Genomic DNA, 21,470 nt, shown 5'->3' on the forward strand with positions numbered 1-21,470 from the left:
CCCAGGTTGAATCCACAGCATCTATGTAATATGCTATTTTTACTTAGGGAACCAAGTTTATTCAACCAAGAAGATATCGTACCCAAAAATCACATAAAGACTTAGAAGTACGTACACCTAATCAGAAAATTTACAGCTAATATTTTGACTACAAGAGTCCAGGATTGAAAGAGTTCTGTCTCCCTGAGCAACCTCGTTAATATTCAAAGTAAATAGAAAAATGTGTAGTTAAGGAAAAATGAGATTAAGTGGAATTGAATAACCAATAGAGATTTTAAGTTCCATAAAGCAGCAGCTGTGTACCTGCACAAAATTGATGCCAAACTGTCAATAATCCTGGACAACATGATCTGTCATTTGCTTTCTTATCTCTCCATGACTTGGCCATGATTGCATTGGTATCCCAATTCTGTTTCTGCTCCAGGGGGCACCATAGCACCTAGTATCCATCACTTTCCATTACTCACTAACCCACTTCCTTCTAATTTCCACCATTCTTTGGAAGCCATTAACAGAACTTCATTATCAGTTTCAAATATTTGAGAAAACCACACATGTTGAATCCTAAGGCCAGGCTATCTTTCTTCAGTTATATAAGAAAATATAAGAAATCTTTGAGAGCAGCAGTCCTAGATGATTGCTGCAGAAGTGCAGGTAGTGGTGTGAATTTTTCAGTTCTAGGAGATCCTCACACATGCAGCCAGTAGACAAGCAAAGGAAAGAAAATTTGAACTGGAATGTGGATTTGAAATTGCTTTCCACTGGGTGTTTTATTATTATGATCCTCTATTTTCTTACTGATAAAATTTTTGGGAAAGAATATGCACCTTGCAACATTTAGTCAAAAATAAATAGAGAAGCAAATTTTAAAATTATCAAAGGTTATAAAGAACCCGAGCCAGAATGTTAGCACAGTTGTATGGCATTTGCCTTGTACAGAGCTGACCCGAGTTTAATCCCTGGCATCCCATTTGATCCCCTGAGGCTGCCAGGATCAATTTCTAGAGATAGGAGTAAGCCCTGAGCATTGCCAGGTGTGACATACCCCCCTCCAAAAAGGTTATATAGAACATAAGTTACTTTTTCTCCACATATTGAAATTTAAGCATTTTTCTGACCTGTACCTTCATTAATACAAATTACTGACATTTGGAAAGATAATTTAAATGTGCTAATATCACCTTTCTTCTATGAGAATTGTTATCATACATTTTTATTTGCTCTGGTTTGGTTTTAAGATGAGAGATTCATTATAAAAGAAACTTATTCCCAAGGACACTTTATGCAGCTAATTAATTTCAGTTGCCAATTAGACAGGTTGAGAAATTATGGCATTAATATACTTGTCATGGTGACTCCTCACTTTCTTCTCTCTACAGATGAAAATGGCAAATAAATGCTGTTCTCCTTGTGACCAGGTAGGAATTGTATTGTCTGTGCTGACTATATAAAGAGTACCTAATGTAGTCTTTGTTTATGATATTTCACATAACATGTTTGAAAACAATGATACATGTAAAATCTAATATAGGGGGACCTGATCCTCAGTGTAAACTCCCTAAATTGGTCCATATATAGTCAAAATAGTTTGGATTGAAAGTTTCTAGTTCTAGTTCTCTGTGCCTGCCTTTCCTTATTTGTATGTGGTTGTGGTTTGTAAGGAAGCATAATTAAACAATAACATAGATATGATTGTTTCTGCTGAGGGGTTCTGCTGACTTTCTTGTATAATTGGAATCTTAAGTATTCTGCAATCTTCTTAGATAACTGCTCTCATTTTTGAAATCTTCGCTCTGGGGACCCTTAACTTAGCTGATATTATCACAAGTGGAGAGGAAAACATTGCCCAGTATGGATAATCTATTTACCTAGAGGCAGAGTCTCACCTTGACCCAGATGTGATAGGATAAAGTCCTCTTCAGAATTCTCAGTTCATTGCTTCAGAGATTAAAGACCAACTTTTAAATATATGTTCAGCTTCCTAATTCAAGGACTGATTATTTCATAAGCCAAGAAATAACAACAATCCATTATAAAGTTGTGTTTTGGGTAAACTTTGAAGCCACCATGGTGGTTGACTTTTCTTTTTTACTTTAAAATTTTATTTTTATTTTTAATAGTATCTTTATTTAAACATCATGATTACAAACATGACTATAGTTGGATTTCAGTCACAAAAAGAATTTTTCTTTTAAATCTGATCACATTGCAAAATGTTTTTATGTAACTGTAAGACTTTTAAACTTATGCTTAGTATTTTTTTGAATAAACATATTCAGGTTTGAATAAATATGTGTTGTATCCCAAAATTAAGAAAACTGAGGAAAATGTGCCTATTTTGTTTAAAGGCATCTTTACGATAGTCCTTAAATATTTCTTGATGATAAAATGGAATTTGAAGTATAAGACATTCAGGAGAATAATTGTCTTGCATCAATATTAACTGAAAAAGACAAGAAATTGGGGTCACAGTTTAAATTAAACCTCTCTAGTCATCGTTTGAAACTTGAAAAGAAACACTAAAAAAGATTCTTCTAAATATAACTTTTATTTCTCATAATAGTCCTACAAGATTTAATCAACTATTTTTGTTTCAGATAGTTCAATAAGTAGAATTCTAAATTAAATGACTTCAAATTAATATGATTCATTTAATATTGTCATACATAAGACATTTTCTTACAGTCCTTTGTGTTTCTAAAACACTCTCTTGGATTTTTGCAGTGAATATGTGTGACTCCATTGTTGCCCATCAAATATGTCTTGTAGAGAAATTTATCAATGCTGATGACAAGACAGACCAAAGTAATGCTATGATCTCCAAGGATGTTACCATTTAGAGATAAGGTTTCTCTAGACAAACTCAAAATTATTCAGAAGTCATATGAGCATTAAATATCTTTTTTGACAAGTTAGAAATCTCCCTCCATTGATGCACACACATCACTCATGACTTGGCAGTTGGCAGTGAAGGGCAGTACAGATATACTTGTTCTATGAGGAGACATATACTAAAATTTTCATAATACTTGAACTTACAGCAGTTAGAGAAAACAAGAGTTTGAAAGTAATGTACTTTAATGATGTGATGGGGAGTGGGAGAAAGACTACTAGAAGAAATTCAAAACATGTCCTTTATTACTCTGAAATTTTTTGATTCTTTATCACTGACTTATGAGAACTATGAACAACTATTTAAGGAAAGTTAAATATATGTCAGGAATAAAACTTCCAACACATAAGACATTAAATGAGTTAGAATTCAAAGGCCTGGGCAGCAGTGGAGTAATCAGGTTTCTGCTTTATCTTAGTGGAATTTCAGTACATATAAAATCTTGTTTGTTAGGTTCAGTTCCCATTGGGCTTATCTGACTCAAACCTGGATTCAAATCCCAATCTATTTCTGGTGATATAATTTGAAAAAATTAATAACTGAACCCCAGTTTTTTACAATAAAGAAAGCTAGAATAGATAATGCCTTTTTATAAACAGATTTTATATATGGCTTTGAATTCAATTGGAGGGTTGAATGCATCTGTTTGGAAAGAAATTGCTAAATCATATTTATGAAAGATGAGCCTTACTGTGTAGGATTATTAAATTATTAAATAATGGCATACCTTGGAGTAAATTGTTAGAGGTTTATTTCACATTTTCTCAAAGAACTGAAAGTTTTGTATATTATGGGAGTTTAGATGTTTCAAAACAGAAAACAATTTTTTCTTTCCTAAAAATGATTGATTTATATGAATTGGAAGAAAATATCAGAGACATAGGGTACAGATTTTACACTTATATGATATGAATAATTTGTTGATATTTTTTGTCATCCAGACTGTGGCACTTTTTTCAGGGATGAAAACCAACCTAAAAGCAATAGTAAGACAACAAGGCATAAATTTATAATTGCCCCTGGCAGACTAGAACATATGTCTATCCTGCTAAAATGGCAGGCAGCTATGAATATTTTCAAAATAATTGTCTCCTTAAAGTCTTAATTAAAATAATATGTAGATTGCTGAATCCCACATTTATAAGAAACCTGCAGGACCCATGGATATTCTGGATTTTCTGAATGAAGAAACAGACTAGCTATATAGTTGTCATCTGATGAATGGTAAACCAATTATCTTGACTCACTGAAGTGAAAAGGTACTTTCCTATGGAAATGGTATCAGAAAAGATAGATGAAAATAGGGTCCTTTATTATAATGGTTACATCTTCCTAATTTAATTATGGTGATACAATCAGGTAGGTGTTCATAAAATTATAATGTATGTTTCTTGGAACATGTATTAAGCCATTAGAAACTTCATAATGTAAAAGATAAAATTAGCTCCCCTGAAAATTATTTATGAACTACATATACCTAAAATATATTCATAAAATAGCTAAATGTTTCTAATAATAGCTAAGCTATTACTTAGTCCTTTGCTAATTAATTCCACCAGAGTTAAATTACATATGGAATTTAATTAAGTTCATGCCAAATTTATAGACATTTCAAATTATTAGTAGCTAGTATATCATCATGTTGGTCAGAAAAGTAGTCTCACTTATTCTTGTAGTGTGTAATTCCTATTGAACAATGAACCTAACATGGTATTAACTACACACAGGAGAGAAAACCAACTACAAGAAATTATTCAGCCTTAGGAGGAGGAAAACTGGAGTCAGAAGAGAGAAAAATAAACATATTTATTTCGTGCTTTTGGATTTTGGGTTCTTGAGTTCTCCACTAGCTCCTGTGACTCCAAATAAATAGTTTTCAGACTGAATTGGAATTAGATGATAAATATACCTATTTTCAGTTTGTTCTTACTTAGAGCATGCTTGCTGCGGCTTTGCTGCTGTTATGCTAAGAAAAAAAACACAATGTCTTCATTTTTGCAAAAAATATACACTTTTAACTTTCTACTCACACATAGGTATTTGAAGTGCCTATCTCTGAATATAACTTTTTGTCATCTATATTTTGACTGTTGTGATACTGCAAACATATTAAATTATTTCCTACCCACCAGTTTCCAATTTAAAGTTCATCCCTTGTGAAATAAAAATTGCAGTGGATGATTAGTTATTTCATCAAAATATTGAGTGACTTGAAATTATCTCAATATATGATTTTATAAATAAAACATACAGAGGGACTTCTCTTCTTCAAGTAAAGACAAATTATACTTTATCTCCACAGTCCCTCTATGCATTGAATTAACCACAAATCTAAGACTTCTTAGGATTTCTCACCAAGAAAAAATATTGCTTGTTTTTTATAATGTTTAGAAATTGTTAAGCCATGTTGTTGGTAAGCATGCAGAGTCAAATTTTGTTCCCATGATTTTGAGATTTTCTGAACTATGATAGTTTTCTGTGCACTCTTTTCCCTTCCTATTACATAGCTATGAAAAGGACTTGGAGAAAATTCTTGGTAGTAAATTTATAACTAAATCAGATGTTGTGCTTGCAGCTGAGGAAGGAAAGACTCCAAGATCTTTCCTTCTCTGCTCATGATGGGATCTTTAAACAGAGCTGGGAGCCATGAGAGTGGTGTAGTTTTGGATGGCTCCACCCCAAATAAGGAAAAGAAATTAACTTTAAAAATATGGTAGTCGAGGAAAACCACTCAGATCCCAAAAGAATATGGTGAATATTGAGCTATTTTATTTAGAAGCAACCTTATTATCTAATCATCATTCTGATAAACAACAATCAGTCTCTTGTAGATTTTGTTCACATCAACTTTACCCCATTTTCCAAATCGGGGAACACAATAGCTGCATCTTGTCCTACCTTATGACAGGCCCAGAATGCTGATTTGACGCTGTCTTATTTTCCAGTTTTGGTTGACTGCTGACTTAAAAATGAGCAACAATTTAAATCTTAACCAGCTCCCTGTTTTTTAGAAATTCTTGTTATATATATACATTGATAGTAATCAATAAGCAAAAACTTTCCCCTTCATCATCTGAATAAATAATCTAATTGTATTTTCCCCACTACAGTAATGCAACTCTTACCAAGACACTGTTCATGACTGGTGGAAGAGACAAACACAGTCTTTTCCAAGGAACTATTACTCTCTGACAACCCTGTAGAATTGATCAGATACAGTAATATGTTTACTTTCAAGGACTAGGTGGTCTCCAGCAGACCAGAAGGGAAATACTATAGGACCTGACATTAACAGAGAAGAAATGCAAAGTCTTGGCACCCATGCTGCCTCATTGGTTTCTCAAAACAGACTGCAGGATATATAGTGGGGTGCCAACGTACAACCTGAGAATATAGACATAAAACACAAAGATTATGGGACTGTAACTTGATATTCAGAATTTTGTCCTGGAAACAGAGAGCCTACTGCACCTTCTGAGTGTTGCCAGGGGCTCCACTAAGAATAAGAGTTATACTCTAAACACTATAAAATAAGTGAATAAGAATTATTATTAGAGAATGATATTTTCATGGAATCACAGCATAGTTCATCAACTCTAATACATTTTATTATAAGAAAATTTATCTACTTGACCTTCTGCCCAGAATGAGCTGTGACCTTTGAGCACCACTGGCCAAACTGAACAAAGCACCAGCTCTGCACCAAACCCTGAACTATCATATCCACACTTCAGGTATAGAAAGTCCAGGAGTGACCCCCCACCCCTAATCCTTTTTAGAAACACTGGGTGTGGCACCCTTAAAAAGAATGAAACTAAATATATACACTAAACATGCAGTTTATAAGCATTACCTGAATTAGCCTCCTATGTGTGTGTGCACTCGCAGTAGGAATTTATGAAGGATCTAACATGTTCTAAAACTCTCTTGTCTGTTAATGGAGGCTCATTTCTGAACCAACCTCTGGTTTTGTTAAAATAATATTTTTTTTCATTACTATGGAAGACTTGCTGATTTATGAGACATTGTTTTTAGTAGTTTTCTCTTTCTCTTGTTTTTATGTTTTAAGCTATTCACGAGAGTGTTCAGGATTCACTCCTGACTCTATATTCAGTAATTGTGCTGGGTGATATTAGGGGGACCATATGGCATGCTCAGAATTGAACACAAGCCAGCCCTGTACAAGGAAAACTTCTATCTGCTGTACTATCTTTCTAGACTTGCAATTATTTTTAAAATAATCCTATAATAAACTATATAATAATATAATAGTGTTTGGAATTAAGTGATTCCCAATAAAATTTATGTTAGTCTTCAAAACCTTAGAATCAGAAAGATAGTGTACTGTACCTAAAATTCAAACTCTACCATTGCATATCAACCCCAAGTATTACCAGGAGTGACCTTTGAGCAGAGTCTGGAGTTAGATTTGAGCATATCCAGGTGTTGCCCAAATAAACTAAAAAGAAACTCAAACTCAGGTGCCACAAAGTACAAAACATTACTGACTATAAAAATACAAAGAAATCTTAAAATTCAGAGATAAGAAAACTAATAGCCCAGCTATTTTTTAGCAGTAGAAATTGAGTATGCTTAGATTGATAACAGAATTAATGGTAGTATTGAAAGCCACAAAAATGTATCTATATCAGATAACCAGATGAAGGGAAAAATGTTTCACAAATAATGTTTTAACTAGTCTCAAATATACAAGATCTCCAAGTAGTCCATTGTGTTTCACTGGTTTTCACAAGATGCTCTCACAATATGCTGTGCTGGCCAGTACCCACTAGTGAAGGTTTTCCCATTCCTGAAGTTATTATTTAGGGTTGTTCAATTTCGTATTCCAATAAAAAACATACCAGATGCTCAAAAAATATAATTATGCCCAAGCACACATAGAAAATATCATTTTCTCATAGTAATAGTACTAATGAAACTATTGCAACATTAATAACTGTTACACAAATGCAGTTACTAATCTTCATGTTGAATCTTAATAAACTTACAAGTTCATGAGCCAGTAAACAATTTGGGTTACTTAAAAAAGCTCTGCGTATCTAGGACAGCCCAATAAAACGAATTAAAACTTTGACTGCACTGAATTATTTGTATTCAACTGTCAAAGCCTCATAATTTTGACTGTGGAGCTATTCTCACCAAACTCTATGGAACAATACTCCTTGATTTGTTCTTTTCTAGCACTAAGAAAACTTACAGAAATTTGATCTTTATGAATTTTTATCTAGCATTTTGACCACAGGAACATTTTATAGGCATAAGAGTGAAAGCTATCAGTGATTTACCAAGTCCTAGATGAAGACAGGGAGTGCGTGCTTGGAGTTGTGGTTATCCTTGGCAGGCAGGTTTTCTCCAGGGCACTTCCAATTAGTATTCGGTTCTCAGACTTGAAGAATGCCTCACCTCACCTCACCCCACACCAACCTAGAGGCAGTTTCATTTTATAAAGCGGTTGGCACATCTATGATAATTTAATTTTGCTTAAATGTATAAGTTGTTTTAAATAGCTAGTGCCTAAGAATTTGTTAATTGGTTTTTCATAACATGGCAGAATGAGAAAATTAAAATGAAATTACTCTTACCACTTACTATAAAATATGTGTCACATTAAAATTTTAGGTAAGGCACACAGGGATTTGAGTTTCATGTCAACTAGGATACATGCACTGAATTCTTAAATTGTGTGACTATTGCCATTAATTTTTTAATCGCATTCTGACTTGTTAAAGTTTACATTTTGTATTACAAGATTTAAAAAATTCAGTGCAATTTTTAAGTGCCTGCCAGTTTTGTATTGTGTTCACAGTCCTTAGGAAATTGAATTTAGTGAAAATAAACATGTGAAGTGCATATTGACTATAAAATGAAAATATTAATAAATTGTTTTGCTAAACTCAAAGACATTTTGTAATATTAGCCACCAAATAGAATGAATTTAAATACTGTGCTTATCAGGACCATGTGGAATGTGCATTGCTTTTACAGTTGCTAAATATAAACTAAAAATTCTCAGAAGCTCAAATATAGATTATGGCTTAATACAAAGTCTTTAGCTTCAACTCAGATTATGTATAAGTTTTGTAAAGGACACTTGATTTGGAGGTTTGTAAATTGATTTAGATCTCTCAGGTCCCCCAATCTGCTAAATATTACCTTGCTAAAGTCGTGAAGGACCTCTTGTTTGTTCTTTCTACCCTGTAACAGTGTGCTCTCAGTAGGCTTGGTGTTTAATTTTAAAGGTTTCCCTCTGCAGGTTGTGCATATGGGGTGGGTCACTGAGAGACTCGAAGGTACCAGCTCTTCTCAAACCTTCAGATCCAAGTTCCTGGCCTTGAAAGGCTGCTCCTTCTACATTTTCAGCACTCCTCCGGTAAGGACTTCCTGAGATTCCATGGGAATGGCTGCTGATAAAGTCTTTTGAGTAAAGGGCACAAAGGTCAGACCTGGTGTTTGGAAGAGGCCAGAGTCAGAAAGGTAGGCTACCCATCTCCTCTGCATCTGCAGGGTTAGGAGAACCTTCTGCTTGTGGATGAACTACCCGTCCTGAACTCCTGTTAATCAGTTAGTGAAGCCACTTATTTCTCTCCATTCAAATAGACATTAAATGATTACAGCAGTTTCTCGCTGGAAATGTCAGCGACTTTGGAGATAGGGTTACAGAAAAACCTTCATCTTCCATCTTTGAGCACAATTATGTGGTTGACAAAGAGAGAACAAATAGAAATAGAAGAGGTCTTCTTGTCATATATTTCTAATTTAATGGTTAAAATCATAAATTTTAAGATGTTCTTTTACCTTACAAGTAAACAAGTGATCCGATTTAATGGAATCACAATATAAAATTAATGTTTGCTTTCCAATTCTTACCAACACTGTTTTTCCCAAAAGTGACCAAATGGAATATCTGGAGCTTGTCAACTAAAGAAGTTGTGTTTCTTGAGAGCTTCAGTGAACAAATAATTGGATTACAAGTTACATAGAGTGTAAATGGGTCTTTTTATCATTAAAGATATAGTATTGGGCGGGGGGGGGGGGTCAAGCGACACAATACAGCCAGTAGGATCCTTGACTTGAACACAAACAACTCAGATTCAATCTTGCATCTCATATAGTTCCCTGAGCTCTGCCAGCAGTAATTTCTGAGGCAGATCCAGGAGTAACCCATGAGTTTCACTGTGTGTGGTCCCCTTAAAGGAAACAAAACAAAAACACACTGCAGTATAAACTCAAGATGATTTGCTTTTCAGACCCAGATTTTTATCCTTGGATATTGCTGGATAACCTGATTGTTCTATTTATAACTTTATTAAGAATTTCTCTAGAAGCAGCACCATTTTACATTTCCTACCAATAGCATACAAGGGGCACCATCTCTCTACCTCCTCCCCAAAGCCTACCATTTTTTACTTGTACTTGTTAGGTTCTGGAAACCATTATCACTTCGTTGGGGTGATATTTTGTGGGCATGTTATCCTCATCAAGCTCATGTGGTTGTATACATTAAATATATTTGAGTTTTGTGTCAATAATACCTCAATAAATTAATTTAAAGAATAAAAAATAATCAAAAGGCACAATCAGGTATTAGTTTCAGGCATCAAAATAATAATTTATGTTTTTATTTTATTAAGAAAAGTATTTTAAACATTATTTTTACATTGGCATTACTTTTAATTTACAGAAAAGTTGCATATATGGTATGAGGAACTTCTGTGTAAGGTTTATATACTTTACATAACTAATCATGCTACATTTATTAAAACTAAAGTCAGGGTGGTTATATTGCATGGGAAACTTTGTATATATGAAGCCCTAAGTTTCATCTATTGTACCACATGGCCTCACAGCATTACTAGAGGCTCCCATGATTGCAAAAAATAAGTCAAGCATGGAAGCATCCAGTCTTGTTTGCTCAATATTACCCAGATTCCTGATAATTTGCTCGGAAATTTCCCTTTTCCACCCAAACACACACACACACACACACACACACACACACACACATGTACACACACGCACACGTACACACATGCACACGTACACAGCAACTAAAATTTCAACTACTATATAGCTATTTACAGATTCTATAAAACACTCTTCCCACTAATCACATTTTCTGTCTCAGGATAAAATCGACAATGTCACATGGCATTAGTTAGTGCTGGTTCCTTTGATAAACCAATTCTAGGGATTTGCTGACAAAAAAAAAAGTTACCTGTGTTTATATACATAACTATGTAATTCTCTTTAAAACCAATATAACAATGTTCCTAAGGTTGGTTCCTACCTGTAATGATTATGTTATTTTATTTAGTGTTGTAACATTGGGAAGAGCTTGAAGTGGAACCTTTTATGAAAATAATCAAAGGTCTATATGATGGTATGGTTTTGTTCTATGCAGTAAACTCATGATCAAAAATGGAAAGAGTTCTCCTTTAGGCTGAGTATTTAGGTCCTTATCATAGAGAGAGGTTCCCCAGTAGGCAGCTGAGATGTGAGAAAAAAAAATCTCCATTTAGCTGCCACTAGAGAATTAAGCAACTAGAGCTCAGAACAGGGGAGAAAATAGTGCAACACAAACTTGTCTTTAAACTTCTCTTATAAAGCAGTTAATTTTAATCAATTCTCTTAATAGTTTCAACTTTCAGGACAGGAATTCAAACAGAGGAAGGAGGAGTGAGTTAGAAGTGGTAGCTCCAATTATGAAATTGAGAGATGGATGTTGTATTTTTTATTTTATATTTAAGAAACATTAAGGCTCTGTGATTTACAAAGTTATTCATAATTAAGCTTCAGGCATAGTTAATAAGCATCAGTCCTATCACTAGTGTCAAATTCCTTTCACCAATGTGGATGATATAATTTTTTAGGTTTATAGTGGGGTTTTAATTATTTCAAAATTCTATATTTATATTTTATGGTATTGACATGTCATAATTATCACATCCTATAAGTGAATTGCTTATTTTTTAATCTTTAATTTACTCCGATTTGTTTGAAGTTGGTAACACCTTATAAACAACATGCTTAAAATCTTAAAACCTTTTCAATTCTATTCTCTTAGAAAAACAGTTATCCAATGAGCTAAGGTTTTGGGGACTCAATCTGCTCTCCTTAAGCCCTCCTGAAATGTGAATCCTTTTTCCAGATACACAGTCTTAAATTGCTCAACCCCAACTCAGATGCCAATCTTTCAACTCCCTCTCATTTATTTTGTTTATAAGATGAACACATGTATCACATATATCTATATCACCTGAAACTGTACAGCAACTGTAGGTCTAGAATCTAAAATTTAGTGAACAAGAAGAGCTCAGGCTTGAGTCTGTGAAGCCTGCTGACTCTTGCTCTACCAGTTGTTTTCCATGACTCTGGACCTCTGGACATTTTAAGTGAAACAAGGTAAACAATCAGTTCTGCTCTCATAAATGAGTTTCCCTGAATCCCATGTCTGCAGGCATCTCCAGCCTGATGTTGGCAGTGCAGAACCTGAAAGATTATTTTTGTTTTTGTTTTTGGGCCACACCCAGTGATGCTCAGGGGGTTACTCCTGGTTATATGCTCAGAAATCGCTCCTGACTTTGGGGACCATGTGGGAAGATGGGGGATCTAACCACAGTTTGTCCTATAGGCTAACACTGGCAAAGCAGATGCCTTACAGCTTATGCCACTGCTCTGGCCCCTGATCCTTTCTTGCCTCCATCCATGAGAGCTGTTGAGCTTCATACAACCTGCTGCCAAGCCCCATAAGATGGGGGAAATGATTAGAGCCATTGAAGCACTGTTGGAATGATAGTCCACAATTTCTGGAATCACCTCTTCTGAATGATTTGACCTCAGCATACATCATCTCTTCTTCCAGGGACAATTCAACATCTACACAAGGCTGAGCACTTGATGGAAGGGCTTATGTGCTAAAGCCAACACTATCTTCAGTGTAATGTATCTAGAACATTAGCTCGAGGCAAAATAGGATCTGCCTAGAGGTTTTTATGAATGTGTGAGGATTGTTATTTTCAAAGAAATTTAATAGCAGCTTCAATTCTCCAGACTCTGGTGGTGTGATATAGCTTGATATGATTTGGCTTTTATTTTCATCTACAAGATTTCTATTTAAATCCCCCATATATTGGTTATAATTTCTCTATGTTTAAATTATATTAAATCTCATAAAGTTTGAAATCTATTAATGGGGGTTTTAAAGGTTTATTTAAATGGAGGACCTTTACACGACTCAGTTAGTGGATCAAAATGATATGGTTTTAGAAAACATGTTTTTCTATAATGAGAAGGGATAGCCCAATTTTCCCTGAGGTTGTCATTAATGGTGAAAAATATCAAGTATAAAAATTAAAAGAAGAGTTATTTTTCCCATAAATAGCTAATATGCATTTGAAAAATGTGTGTGATTTAAACAGCTAGCATTGGTTTTGATCAATAAAACAAACCACCAACAAGCCGTTGTTTTAATTATGGAGGCTCAGTTTAATTTGAATGGAAGGTGCCAGACACAGTCCTGATTTCAGATTCATGTTGGATGAAGACCCCTAAGTCTGTATCTATCTGCCTTATTGACAAGGTCACTTTAGGATTTTAGTGTTTTCACTAAGCACAGATTTTGTTCAGTCACTCTGGTTTCAAAATTGTTTCAATCTCTGGCATTGATTTTCAAGTCTTCCTGTAGTTGATCAATGTAGTATTCAGCAGCTTGCCTGGGCACTCAAGTGGGGCTAAAATGGTTAATATGAACTCTGCTCTGTTACACCAAATGCAGACATGAAGACTATTGTGTTTCCTTAAATATAAGGACATCATTGAATGAATGGGAAGAAGCACGTGTAATGATGGTGCCATACCCACAAGGATTGATTATGTTGTCACTGGAAAAGCAAAAATCTTCTTATGTTATGCACTGCATTGGATTTTCAGAGTAAATCTATGAAATATGTTCCCAAGAAGACAGCATTTCACTCATGACATCTGGTTTTGGAATTGTATTGATTACTAGAGACAGGAATTGTACAAGCATATTGTTTATGTTTTAAATATATTTTATTTAAAGAACTATGATTTACAAAGTTATATTTAATATCTAAGCACCAATCCCACAACCAGTGTCAGCTTCTCTCCACCAGTGTTCCCTTTTTCACCCATCAACATCCCACTCTGACAGACTACATTACAAAGTTCAGTTATTACCTCATATTTTCAGTGTCGTTGAATCTGTGGTTTGGATTTATAGCTATACCACTCTCCCACATCACTAGTAGAACAAAACCCCCAAGTCCTGTTCCATTATTACTTCCCTTTCTCATCTTCTTCCTCCACCCTTGATTTCTTTCCTACTCTTTCCTTCTCCTACCCAAATATCTTTAATGATCTGATACTACTGGCAACAAAATCAAAAATAAGCAAAAGTGACTGCATCATATTTAAGAGTTTCTGCATGGCAAAAGAACCATGGACTAGAATTAACAGCCAACTAATGGAATGAGAAATAATATCCACATTCAACACATCAGATAAAGACTTGATATAAAGGATATATAAATTATTTACAAAAATCATAGAAATATTTCAAAAACCCTATCAGAAATGAGGAGAAGAAATTAACTGAAATTTCTAAGAAGACAGGCAGATGTCTGGTTGTATGAAGTCAATAGGTACATGTAAAAGTACTCAGCATCACTTATTCTTAGGTGAATACAAATCAAGATGACAATGAGATAGCACATTTAGTGAAAATGTCACATATGAAAAATAGGAACAATTTGTGATGGGGAAAAGAAACTCTCTCACCTATTGCTGTTGGGTATGTTATCTAGTTAAACCCCTTTGTACAACAGAATATTCAGTAAACTTATAAGCAAGCTGCCATCTGACCCAAAAATTCCACTTTGGGGTAGCAGGACCTAAAAAATTTCATTCAAAAGTATGAATAAACAACATTATTTATTGCTTCACTTAGTACAATACAAAAGTATAGAATTAATTTAGGTATTCAAAGACAGATGAATGCATTATAAGATATGATATGTATACACAATGGAATACTATACAGCAAACAGGAACAATGATAGCCTGAAATTGCTTAAACCTTGTTATAAAAGGAAAATATGTTGAAAGACACAAATTTTGTGTGATTCAAAGGAGAACTCCAAAGGACAGAATCATTCTAGGAAGTTGGATCTCACAGAGATTCACTGACAAAATGAATTTGCCGTCTGCCTCGTTTGGACCTTCTAATTAAAATCTCATCCAGAATCTATCATTTCCAGCCAAACATAGTTTTATTTGTACTTTCTAGAGGGGTCACTGTGCTCAGAAGCCACATCTCTGCTCACCCACCCCTGCTTACCTATCATCTATGTTGGGGCCACACCTATAGCTGCACTAGCCATTGAGCTTAGTCTTTAGGAAGGTGGACTTTGCATCCTACCAATCTAGGATCTGACTCACAATTTAGATTTATACCAAGTCACTTGCCATATTTAATCCTTTGCTCTCCTCCATCACCATATGTGGGTTGATTGAGACCATATGTTTATAGGAGCCATAATGCCACTGTGGAAGAAAGGCTAGGCAACGACTCCAAATTGTTGTTGCTTTTACATGGGTGTGTCCATTCAGTTCCTGTTGCCAATGATGAACACATTCTGGGTGTTAAAATCCAGATTCCAGAGAACAGTGGCCATCTGCTTCACTGAGGTGGCCTGGAGCTGATCTGTGGAAAGGACATGGAACCTGCTGCTTCAGCATCTGTGCCCAGCTGGCCAGGGAGCCCATGGTGGTGAAAAAAAGGTGATGGAAAGTCAGAGACCTCTAAAAGGGCAGGTACTACTGTTTCCATTAATTCAGGGATGCAGAAACTCAGAAACAACTTTTACAAAAAGGCGATTACTAGTATTGATGGGAACCTAGGGTATAAAATAAGGAACAGTGTTCTGCTGACCAGGTTTCTCTTTTGTTCTGTTACGCTCCCGTGAGAATTTGACTCATCATTAATTATCCCTAATCCCTCAAGGCATGATTTAAATAGATCACAACTGTCCAGAGGTGTCAAAACAATGAATAACAATTTCTGAGTACCTCTACATCTATCTTAATAGGGCGCTTTAGTGTACATTAAATCACTTGATTTCTAAGGTACTTAAGCCGTAGCATCCTTGGTTTAGTGAAAGTTGAGTGCATACAGTCTCAGAGCTCTCACTTTAATGTCTTTATGATTATTATTGCCTTTACAACCACTTTTTATGAATATTATAATAGAAAAGAAAGCCCTACACCCCTAACTCTGCTTATCCAACATCTATTATTTTCATTATGTCTTCTGCTGCTCGCCTCCATAATGGGTTTCAAATTTGCTTACTTATCTGGAAACAGTGATAAACACAACAAACTAATTTTCTTCCAGGTTCGTTCTGGTTTGTTGGAGTCTCTACCTTTTTTTTTTTTTTTTGAATCGTTTGTTTAAAGAAACTCAGATACATTTGAATCTAAATTTAAAAGTTCTTTACCTTCACATGTGGGGTTATTAGCTAATATGTACCTAATATATGGCTCGAGAAAATGTTTCTAAAATCTAAGTGTCATTCCTTTTGGTAAATGTCGATGACTTTTGCTGTAGCATGTTTGACTTCTGTTTCTCTAGCCCCATGCTTAGGACGGAAATGACCTCAGAGGCAGCTATCTAGTTCCCAGGGGTTGAATATATGTCTCTGAAAAAGTAAGAGATTAGAAGAGGACTGAGAAGACACTCAAAAGGATCCAGTGTTCCCAGAAGCATTACATACTCTATAGACAAGTCACATTGGGGGGGAGGGGTGTAAAGCTAAAATTCACAAAGTGATCCTCAAAATACCAGAATCCTACAAGGCACCATGTTGCCAGAGATGTCATGGGTTACTTCAGGATCTACTTCAATAAGGCCCAGGAAGTTTTGGCCATAAAATATGCAGATAATGGATTATGAAGTTGTGTATCTGGTGCAATCTTCAGTAAAGAGTTCTAGTTTGTTGAAAAGTAGTATACACTTGATTGTGAACATCTTCCTGAGTGAGCAGTTCCCCATGCGCAGTAGAGAACTTTACTAACTTTTCTGTTCTTCCCTGGTTCCTCTCTTGGGCAGGCATCTATTAACAGAATTGATAGGCCTCCTCCATAATTGCATCAGCCTTTGATTCTGCCTGTCAATTCATGGAGATCAAAGCACTGGTGCTGTTTTCCCTTATGTTTGCCCATACTGGGTCGGAGCCCACTAATGGGTGATCAAAATCAATTGTACCTTTGGTGAGGCCTTTTATATAGATACCCTAGGCAAACCAGGATTTGTGTTTTCTCTCTAGTCTGTTCTGTTTTGAAAGTATCTTATCAGATTCATTCTTTTTTTGTTATGATTTTCAAGAAATTGAGACAGTAGTTAAGAATCTACTGAAAAATAAAAGTCCTGGCCCAGATGTATTCTGGGTGTTTTATCAAACCCTTAAAGACCAGAAGCTATCCTGAAATATCAAAGAAATAAGAATCTTTCATAGCACCTTCTACAAAACTTACATTACACTGATACCCAAGACTTATAAAGATAAAATAAAGAAAAAGAAATTTTCATACCAGTCTCCTTGATGAACATTAATGCAGAAATTTGCAACAAAATCTTAGCAAACCAAACCCAAAAGAACATAAAATTCAGACACCATGATTGAGATTCATCCCAGGTATATAAGAATTTAATATATTCAAATATATTAACATAATGCACCACTTCTATCCTAGATCATATCAATTGAAAACCATCGTATGATCATAACAACTGATTTAGAGAAAAATTTTTACAATATCCAATACCCATATATGATAAAAATTTTAAATAAAATTAGGAATAGAAGGAACCTTCCATGATATAGTAACAATTATCTGTAAAAAGTCCATATTCAACATTATTATCAATGATAAAAAATGAAAGAATTAATATTGATCAGGCACAAGACAAGGATGCCCATTGTCTCCACTGTTTAAAAGACTGTCACAATTAAAATAGTGTCCAAAGCATCAAATTTCAAGGAATCAACTTAACTAAAAAGGTGAAAGACCTATACCACAAAAACTTCAAAACTAAAGAAATAAAACAAGAACATCAGAAATGAAAAATATTCCATACTCATGGACTGGAAGAATCAATATTGTCAAAATAACCATTCTATCTAAACGACTTTATAGATTTCATGCAATCTCTATCCAAATTTAGACAATATTCTACAAAAACTGAGACCAGTTGTTCATAAATTTTGGGTATGACCACAAAATGACTCAAATTGACAAAACCATACTGAAAAAATAAGGAACTGGGAAACAACTAATTACCTAGCTTGAAGTTATGCTATAAAGCTATAGTGATCAAAGCAGCATGGTACTTGAATAAAGACAGACTCTCTGACCAATGGTTTAGAACAGAATATTCAAGGACAAAACCCCTTCTCCAGCCTCTTCAACAAATGGTGTTGGGACAATTGAATGACTATGTGTGAGAAATTTAGAGTGCTCCATATCTTACTTAAACAAGTCACCTCAAAGTGGATTAAGACTTTGAGATCAGACCTGAATCTATAAAGTACATTGAGGTACAATATTTTCTGGTGTATAAGGCAGCCCTTCAACCCATGAAAAACTTTCTAAAAGTCTTAAAAGTAAGTTACTTATTAAAAGTAAGAGAGGTGTGGATCACTTGTCCCTGAAGCTGGAACAAGTTTCAGCATGCCATATACCAGCATATAATATGATTCCCGAATTTTAGGAAGTTTTTCTTATATGCCGGCAAATACTGTAATACAAGAAAAATGCTACAAGACCTATATCTCAAAGAAGTCTTTATTGCTGTGTTGCCATTGGCAATGGCTACATAATAAAAAAAACAACAGATGAGACCAAAAGAAACAATGGCTAAAGCTAAAAGACACAAAGGGTTGATACACAGATATAAAAATACATAAATATAAATATAAATATACATAAATATAAAATATCCCATACAAAATGAGGAGAAAAATTGAATAGACAATTCCTTGAGGAAGACCAACAAATGACAATAGGCATATGATAAAATATTCACCATCAGTTATTTTTAGGGAAATCTAAATCAAGTTGACAAGGAGATATCCACTTACAAAAGTGAGAATATCACTTATCAGAAATACTGGGAACACCGGAGTTGAAAAAAGAAGTCTTATTCTTTGTTTTTAGGCATGTTGTTTGGCTCAATACCTATGGAAAACAGTATGGAGGGTTTTTTAATAAATTCAGAATTAAGCTTCCATATGAGCCAGCAATTTCACTTTTCTGAATCTATCCCAGTTCATAAAATCTATCCCAGTTCATATATTTATTCAAAAGAATGTTTGTGCAGCATCGTTCATTATATTAATAATGATATTATATATTTTAAATTGTATATAATTATATTATCCATTGCAGCACTCAATAGAATGGCTCAGATTTGGAATAAACTTAAATGTTCAATGATAAGTGTACCTTGAAGACCTAGTATATATACACAATGAAATAAACAGCTGAAAGCAATGATGAAATCATGTAATTGCTGCAAAATGGATGGAACCAAAAGACAATATATTAAATAAAATAAGCCAGAAGAAGAAGGATTAACATCAAATGATACCACTAATATATGATATTTAGAATAACTGGATGATGAAGTGAAATCTAAAGGGGGAATGCCTGCATCACCTTTGACACTGGAGTTATATGGAGAGGGAGAAAAAGAGGTGCTCAGATAAAGAAAAAAATGTTTTTGGTTTTGGGGCCACACCCAGTGACGCACAGGGTTACTCCTGGCCATGCTCTCAGAAATAGCCCCTGGCTTGGGGGACCATATGGGACACAAGGGAATTGAACTGCTGTCAGTCCTAGGCTAGCACATGCATGGCAGATACCTTACACCCTGTGCCACCATTCCGGCCCCTCAAATAAAAAAAAATTTTAATTAAATTAAGTTGACATTATATACTTCCTAAAATCTTCATTATTATTAATTTTGGTTGTCACACCATGCAGTGCTCAGGGGTTATTCCTGGCTCTATGCTCAGAAATCACTCCTGGAAGGCTCGGGGAACCATTTGGGATGCGGGAATTCGGATCACTGTCCTTCTGCATCAAAAGGCCCTACCTCCATGCTATCTCTCCAGCCCATTATTATTAATGTTTTAAATTTTAAATTCAACTGCCATTACTAAAAATCTTGAGTTACAACCTAAATATTAAAATAAAATAAATATGCAATTTAGAGGGTTTAGTGATTTTAAAATAAAATGATTTATGTAGGAGTTCCCATACTCATAAAATCCTAGAAATTTATTTTTTCCTCAGAGTTATGGAAGATCCTCGACTTTATATCCTTCCATCTAACATAAAGAAAACACTCCTTGATTATTGCTTGCATAATCTATAAAGTAAATAGTGTCAGACAGTAAACTTTTGGCTCTGTCATGTGTTCCGAATATGTACTGTTATCCTCTCTAGAAAGAATATATAGGGGGAGACTTCGGATTTAGGGGGATGTAGAGGACTTATACCCTCAACAGTAAGTGGATTCCACAAGAAAGCAGTTAGAATATTGCTATATACGGATATCAGACCTTTTCAGTTTAAAGGACAAGTTGTGATGAGCACATGTGCAGTAGAGCAAGTGGAAAGCTTTCACCTTCTCCAGTGCTTTGTGATCTCTTGAGGAGGTATAACTGCTCAGTGAAAACATGTTCCTGCAGCACATCTTTTAGAGACATGCTGACTCTGAGAGACCTTTTCAAAAGCACAGCACTGAAGTTACTGTTTCTGCCTTAAAGTAATAAGCGTGTAACTAGAGTCCCATCAAAACTGAAAAAAAAAATGGTTCATGTTATGCTTGCAGGTATAATATACGGAGCTACACATTTGGTACAGAAGACAAGCACATTGGTATCCTTCACTCAGGAATATTAAACAAAATAAGTAATTTTTTTAATTTGTGAAACATTTTTATTTAATTATAGAGAAAAAGTGGCTTATAATAAAAACGAGGAAAAGATTGGAGAGTTCCCATATAATCTTCCCTTAAAAACAGATATCTTCTTACCCACAGGATATATTAGAAACAGCAATAAACCTAGATATTATCACCCAAAGTTTATAGCTCATGTAAGAGTTTACTCTCAGTGAGATACCTTGTATAGGTTTGTACAGAGTGCTATGTATCCACTAATAAAGACATTATCATGTAGGGTCATTGCCCTAAAACTTGTTGCAAAAATTACCTATTTATACCTCCCCATATCGAAACAACCACTGATTTTATTACTATTTCCGTTGCTTTGTCTTCTCCAGTCATATATTTGAAATCATGTGCCATGCTTTTCAGAATGGCATCTTTTACTTAATAATATACATATAATTTTCCTACATCTTTTCAAAGAGTAAAGATATTTTAGTTCTAGCTTAAAGTTCATTTTCTGACTTCATTGTCTTGTCATCAACTGAAGGGCCTCCTAGTTGCTTCTAAATTTTGCCAGTT

At 34.7% G+C, this 21,470-nt stretch overlaps 1 protein-coding gene across 1 annotated transcript in view; it reads left to right on the plus strand.

Annotated features, from left to right (window-relative positions):
- SNTG2 (syntrophin gamma 2) overlaps nucleotides 1-21,470 on the plus strand; it is a 329,060-nt gene that overhangs the window by 220,071 nt on the left and 87,519 nt on the right. Inside the window, exons 12-13 of the mRNA XM_049784652.1 lie at nucleotides 1,380-1,418; nucleotides 9,168-9,284. Of these exons, the coding sequence (XP_049640609.1) occupies nucleotides 1,380-1,418; nucleotides 9,168-9,284 (156 nt within the window). The remainder of the gene's footprint in view (nucleotides 1-1,379; nucleotides 1,419-9,167; nucleotides 9,285-21,470) is intronic.

The sequence above is a fragment of the Suncus etruscus genome, chromosome 12 (genome assembly GCF_024139225.1).
Source record: "Suncus etruscus isolate mSunEtr1 chromosome 12, mSunEtr1.pri.cur, whole genome shotgun sequence".
Classification (NCBI taxonomy): Eukaryota; Metazoa; Chordata; class Mammalia; order Eulipotyphla; family Soricidae; genus Suncus; species Suncus etruscus.